The 7,103-nt window shown below is 38.2% G+C and overlaps 1 protein-coding gene across 1 annotated transcript in view; it reads left to right on the forward strand.

The window, feature by feature from the left end:
- IFIH1 (interferon induced with helicase C domain 1) overlaps positions 1-2,560 on the forward strand; it is a 56,205-nt gene extending 53,645 nt beyond the window's left edge. The window contains exons 14-16 of the mRNA XM_027559234.1: positions 1,183-1,373; positions 1,860-1,953; positions 2,054-2,560. Coding sequence (XP_027415035.1) covers positions 1,183-1,373; positions 1,860-1,953; positions 2,054-2,233 — 465 coding nt within the window. The 3' untranslated portion in view covers positions 2,234-2,560. The remainder of the gene's footprint in view (positions 1-1,182; positions 1,374-1,859; positions 1,954-2,053) is intronic.
- Positions 2,561-7,103: the final 4,543 nt, after the last annotated feature.

Here is a 7,103-nt window from a genome sequence, read left to right on the forward strand (position 1 = left end):
AGTTTTGTTCATCAGCACCGATAGTTTACTTTTCCTGAAAACTTCCCTTTGATTTTAAGGAAAACAATGGCTTCCTCCACAACTTAATATCAATTTGTCATCTTTGAGAGGTTTAGTTTGGAGGTAAATTATTTAAAAACTAGAATTGTCTACTGTGAAGTTGTATAGGTATGAGAACTGGCCAGTCTCTATCTCAAGTTTTATATCTCTCATAAACGATATTATTTCTGTTATGAACAAGTTTCTCCATTAGCCGCAGAATTGGGAATATAAAAATTTTAAGACTTTATTCTCTCATATAAAGACTGTGGGTAATCTAGACATACACAATAGCTCCATGATGTCATCAAGATGCCAAAATTCCTTTCTCTTCTCTGCCTTTTTACTATTTGGCTTCCACTCTCAAGGTCAAAGATTTTAGAATTTCAGCTGCTGCATGTTCACTCTAAGAAGGAAGGAGGAGAAAGATGGAAAAGGCAACAGTGCCCATGCCAGCTACCTGATACTTAAAGATCCTTTCTGGAAATTTCATTCAACATATTATAGACTTATGTCTTAAAGGCCACTGACTCGTAAATGTAGTTATTTAGAGGTATATTTCCACTCAGAATAAAATTATAGTTCTGTTACTACAAAGAATGGAACCTAGGTGGGAAACTAGTATTTTCTGTCACAAATGTATAGAGGAGATAAAATAGTGACAAGTCTGGAAGTTACAGTATATGAAGAGAAATGAAAGAAACTGGAGGCTTCTCATGGATAAGAAATGACTAAGGGTGATGAAGTAAGAATGTTTAGTTCTTTAAAGAGACTTCATGTGGAAGAAAGAGTAGACTTATTTTATGAGATAAAATTAAAACCTATGGAGATGCGGATTAGAAGGAGTTTCTTTGTTTTTGCCTTTTTCCCTTTGTCTTTATTAAATATTGCCAAACATTTTCTCACAGTAGAGCATTTTAAAAAATGGAGTGGAGTATGTTTTGCACACTTAAGGATTCCACATTTCCATGATTGTAGGAGAAGACTCTATACTAAACACTTTGAGGACCATCACCTCATCACTTTTATTTTTAGACTAAAAGTCAAATGTATATTTTCATAACTATCTACGATCTTTGAATTCCAGGCAACTTACTTCATTGAAACTATGAAAAAAAAATCACATTGAATATTCTTTTGCAGATTTTGGAATTACAGATGCAAAGTATAATGGAAAAGAAAATGAAAACCAAGAGAAGTATTGCAAAGCAGTTCAAGGGCAAGCCATCATTAATAAATTTTCTGTGTAAAAACTGTGGTGTGCCAGCCTGCTCTGGAGAAGATATCCACGTAATTGAGAAGATGCACCATGTCAATATGACACCAGAGTTCAAGTAAGTCCAAGAGAAGACTTAAAGTCTTTAAGTTTCTTTATAAGGGATAAAGCAGTTTGTATTGTAAATGGTCTAACAAAATAGTACATATGAGATTCATTATTTTTCCAGAACTTCCCCTTCTTAGTCCCCAAATTATGAACCTTATTTCAAGTGTCCATTTTTCAAATATATACACAAGGGCAGGAAAGGAGAAGTGTAAGACCCAAAGCCATTTTCACCCAAACCAGATCAGTTTGTGAATGCTCATATTTATTTTCAACTTCTTGAGCATCTTAAGTCTAGTTAAAATAATCAACAGACATGAAGGAAGCCATAAAAAGCAACATACTGTGAGAGGTGTGTGCCAATGATTTGGCCGAAGGGATGAAGTGCAGAATGGTGCATGCATGTGGATGACTGGCAAGCCCAGTAGTGTGTGCCATAGGCTGTGTACTGGTCCTATATGAATTCTCAGGGATGATTCTGACTCCTTGATAATTTTAGGAAACTGTACTTGGTGAGAGGAAACAAAGCACTGCAAACAATGTGTGTTGATTATCAAACAAATGGCGAGATAATCTGCAATAAATGTGGCCAAGTAAGTAAATTGCTGTGGGCTTAATTTTACTTTGGCCAAAAGGAATTCTTAATTGAATGTGCATTTAATCTTTCCTCTCCCTCTCTCTTTTGTTTTCCAGGCTTGGGGAACGATGATGGTGCACAAAGGCTTAGATTTGCCTTGTCTCAAAATAAAGAATTTTGTAGTGGTTTTCCAAAATAATTTACCAAAGAAACAATACAAAAAGTGGGTAGAATTACCAATCACATTTCCTGATCTTAACTATTCAGAATATTGTTTGTTTAGTGATGAGGACTGACATTTGATTCAAGATTTCTTTTAAAAATATTATCAACTTGACATTTACATGATTTTTATTGTTTTCATCATACTACAGAACTTATGTGAACATTAATAAAAGTCAGTGCTTTACTCTGTATTGAGCTATATGAAAGAAGACAATATATTATGCTTTCAATTTCTACCTTGTTGGTGGGCAGAGGTCAAAAATAAAAACCTCCCAGCAAAACCCTTTAGTGTGGAGCAGTATATTGCCGTGGGAAGGGTGTTCGAGTATAAATAAGGATCTAAGGTACTAATCTCAGTCCTGTCACTAAATTTCAGAATAAAATTAAGCAAATCAGTTCATCTTTCTGAACCAGTCTCCTTTTTGGTGAAATGGTAATAGTGCTATCTGCTTTTGCTTTTATTAGCTTTCTGTTGCTTCATAGGACTTCCCTGGTGGTTCAGGGGTAAAGAATCTGCCTGCCAATGCAGGAGACGGGGGTTTGATCCCTTGGTTAGGAAGATCCCCTGCAAAAGGAAATGGTAACTCACTCCAGTGTTCTTGCTTGGAAAATTCCATGAATAGAGGAGCCTGACAGGTTTCAGTCCATGGGTCACAAAACTGTAGGACATGACAGCAACTAAACAACAAGTGGCTTAAAACAACACCCATTTATTATTGCACATGTTCTGTAGCCCAGAGGCTGCTCGGCATCTCAGAAGTCTGAAAGTCAAGGTGTCAGTTGATGTTTTCACCTGGATACCCTGGAAGAAGAATCACTTCCAATCTTTTCAGGTTGTTGGCTGTCATTTTCTTGCAACTGAAGAATGGGATTGCTATTTTCTTGTTAGCTGTCTACTGGGGGCACTCTAAGCCCCAAGAGTCACTCTTATCATGTGGCCTGCTCATGGGGCCTTTCACAGCTACTTGCTTCTTCACGGCCAGCAAGAGACTCTCTCAAGTGTGCTAAAACAGTCTAACTATAGTCATGGGAATTTTAACTGTAATCCCATCATATTCACAAACTCTACCCATATTCAAGGTCGGGGGAATTTTCAGGGAATATATACCACTGGCAGAGATTTTGGAAGCCTTCTTAGAATTCTGCTTCCCACATCCCTTGCCCAGTGTTTATGATTAAGTAATATATGTGTTTGGCATGAGTTTAAACAAACTCTGGGAGATAGTGAAGGACAGGGAAGCCTGGTGTGCTGCAGTCCATGGGGCAGCAAAGAGTCAGACACAACTGAGCAGCTGAACAACAACAGCAATATATATGTATGTATGAAAGTATTTTGAAAAATATGAAGTACCATAAAAGGCAAGGTATTGTCAGGGGAGTGTAATCTCCTCAGTTCTGTCTCATCACAACAAAGATTTGAAGCGACAGATGTTAAGGCCCTCAGCGCGTCACAGCTCTCGGACAGTCCGTGTTATAGTTCTTGGACAGATCAGTTTTATTTAGAAAATAAAGGAAAATACATCCTCGAGGTGTGAGGGCATGCCGACCCAAAAGATGTAAAGAGAAGAGAGAGAGAGAGAGAAGGAGCGCGCGCGGGAGACAAAGAGACCCCCAGCCCTTTGGCTCCTCTTTTTATATGTTTTTTCCTCCCCCTGGGGCTGCTCTTTGTAAAGTGGGCTAGCCGGGAATGCTGTTTGTTCCACTTGAGGTCCTTACTCCAGTCCTCAGACCTTCCTTTGTTCTATTTTAGCAGACTTTTCTCTTCCTTGTCTTTTAGCCACCTCCATTCTGGACTCCTTTTTCCTATTCTAACTACCTAACAGTATTATTAAGAAGAAGACATAAGGTAGGTTAAGGCTTAGTTCCACAGCTTTCCCTTCATGAACATAACACTATGCTCAGTAATTACCTTAAAAGAACGGAGGTTAAATCCAGACTAGTTATTAATACATACAAGATTACCTGCGTCAGTGGAGATGTCCAACAGGCTACAGGCGCTGGATGTCATTAGAAAATGAATAGAAACTGTTTACCTGCACCACTCCCTAGTCCTAATAGAAGAGTAACCTCTCTGTGTCTGGGACATTTTCAGTGTTCCTGAACTAAGTGTGATCGTTTGCAGAGAGACACAGGGCTCAGCACAACAGAACATTCTCCCAGTAGAAAAGTAGCCTCTTTTGTCATGGAAGAACCACATGATCGAGGCAGAACCACAACAGGCCATTTTAACCCACACTTACCCAGTCTCACAGATGGTCTGCCTCACAGAAAGTTACTTCCTATGACTAAGGAGAAACAAAATGTTGGAGGCAGTAAACAGTAAATTCTGTGGTTTTTTGATTAATTAAATTCAATCTAACAATATCTTTGAATCTTTTGATTAAGACCTGAGCAAATATGAATATTAACCAATCAGAGCTCTTCAGAATACAAGAGGACAAAAGAAGGCTATGACTTTCTCAAGATATTTTTAAAACTCCATCTGACTCTATTTCAAGTATTTCTGCCTTCTAGAATATTTTGGAAATTATACAAGAAATCAAATGCATAGAATAGCTAAACATACTACCACAACATATGTAGCCTGTTTATGAAGTATCAGCAAATACTAGGTTTTTTCATCAATGTTTTCCAGTATGTTTTCAATAAAGAGATAGTATTTTTACCACAAAGTTTTAAAATACCTGTTTCAAGTAACATAAAACTTAATATGCACTCTACCTGAACTCAAATTCTGATGCATTCAAAAACCATTGTAATCATTGTAACACTTTGATTGTTAATGAACAGTTTAATATATTAAGGTCATTTGCAGAATATCCTCATGACAGGTAGATATCATGTCAGATGCCTGAGTTTCAGTCCCCATATAGTCTTTAATTACTTGGGTAACTGAGCAACCTCATTTCACAGAGCTTATGTTTGCTTTATTGAAAAATCAGAGGTTGTATTAAGTGGTATCAAAGTTTCCTTAGAACTCTAGCATTCTCATTGTTCATGCTTCTGGCTCCCTGGCTGCTCTCATATGGAGACCTTGTTTAGTGATTTGTGATATTACCAACCACAGACTAAGGCTTCCTTGGTGGCTCAGATGATGAAGAATCTTCCTGCAATGTAGAAGACCCAGATTTTCACCCCTGGGTTGGAAAGATACCGTAGAGAAGGGAATGACAACCCACTCCAGTATTCTTGCCTGGAGAATTCCATGGACAGAGGAGCCTGGTGGGCTATATAGTCCATGGGATCGCAAAGAGTGAAATACAACTGAGTGATTTACACTTTAACAACTGTGGGCTAAATATCTACTGCATACATTATACTTTTGAAGGTAGCTCCTGTTTGCTGAAGGGCATTGCAGAGGTCTCACTAAACAGGTTCACAGGCTGGAGTCATGCGTCTCAAGGCAGGGTTGAAAGGTCTGAAAGGATCTGGAAATTTTAGAACAACCAGCATTTCCAAGCCAATAGATCATTGGCCAACCTTGGGGATAAGAAATGTAAAGGCTTACTACCAAAGATTTGAGATCATTTCAGTGAAATCCCATGAAATTAAGATAGACTAACTTATGGTTTATACAGGTATTTTTTGTATGGCATTGAGTGTAAGGCATTGAGAGAACACATAAATGGGTGAGAAATGGTTTTCCACAGGATGATTAGTGCATGTCACAAGCAATGGTTGAAAATGAAAAAATGCTATAAGAGAGGTGAATATTTTCCTCTCTGTAATTTAATAGTCTCTATATCAAAGTGTTGTGCCTTAGGGAAAGGAAGGCTTCTGATATTGTTTTCAAATGTTTGAACCTAAAGGCAAAGAGGATTCAGTGTTTTTCATTGTTGTTGTTGCTTTTAAGATGTAAGAGTCTTGAACATGTTTATGTGCTAATAGAAAAGGACAAGAGGAAGTGAGAAAATTAGCAATGTTCAGCCCAAAAGTAAATTGTTTATTGGGTATTAATGATATATTCTACAAAATGTTCTTGCTACAGAATTTTCTAGTCACCCTGATCCTTTTTCACCCTGATGCCTTTGCACAAAAGTAGAAGCCCTTCTGGAGGTGGAAATGGCAACCAGCTCCAGTGTCTTTGCCTGGAAAATCCCATGGACAGAGGAGCCTGGCAAGCTATAGTCTATGGGATCCCAAAGAGTCGGACACAACTGAAGCAACTTAGCAGGCAGGCAGGCAGAATCTCTTCCTTGCCATATCTTCAGCAGACATCCTTCACATTTTTCAAAGACAACATCTGTGTGTCACTTCCCAGTATTTAACACAGCTCATGTTTTCAAAATTAGAATGGAGAGCACACCCAGGGAAAGTAACGTTCATGCACCCAGAGCCTAACAAAGTGCTCACTGCCAAAATCTGGTAAACAATTACATGAGTCATAGCAACGAAGAAAAAACAAGAAAATTATTTTGTTTTCTTCTAAGAGTTAGGAAGTTAATTTGAAGTGACTGTAAGTTTGTAGTTTGCTGTTTGTGAATTTATCCTTAATTAGTTCTACTAGACATACAATTTTACATCTTTGTTTTTATTAGGGGAGTACGGAGTGAGACAAACTTGGGTGTGGATCCTCACTAGCTTTGGGACTTGAGCAAGTCACTTAATATCTGAGACTATAGGAAATTAATACCAATCCTGAGGAACTGTCAGGAGAATTTGGATATTGCATAAAACATACCTATTAAGTGCTAAACGCATTTGGTTTTGTCACGCGACTGTATGTTCCTCGGCTCTTTGTCTCGTCAAAACAAAGATTTGGAGTGACGGACGTTAAAGTCCTCTCGGCGTGTCACAGCTCTCGGGTCTTGGATAGACCGTGTTATAGCTCTTAGGTCTCGAATGGACCGTGTTATAGCTCTTAGACAAATCAGTGTTACAGCTCAGTGTTACAGCTCTTTTTATTTACAAGATAGCAGGAAAATCCATCTTCGAAGTGTG

Source organism: Bos indicus x Bos taurus, chromosome 2, assembly GCF_003369695.1.
Source record: "Bos indicus x Bos taurus breed Angus x Brahman F1 hybrid chromosome 2, Bos_hybrid_MaternalHap_v2.0, whole genome shotgun sequence".
NCBI lineage: Eukaryota > Metazoa > Chordata > Mammalia > Artiodactyla > Bovidae > Bos > Bos indicus x Bos taurus.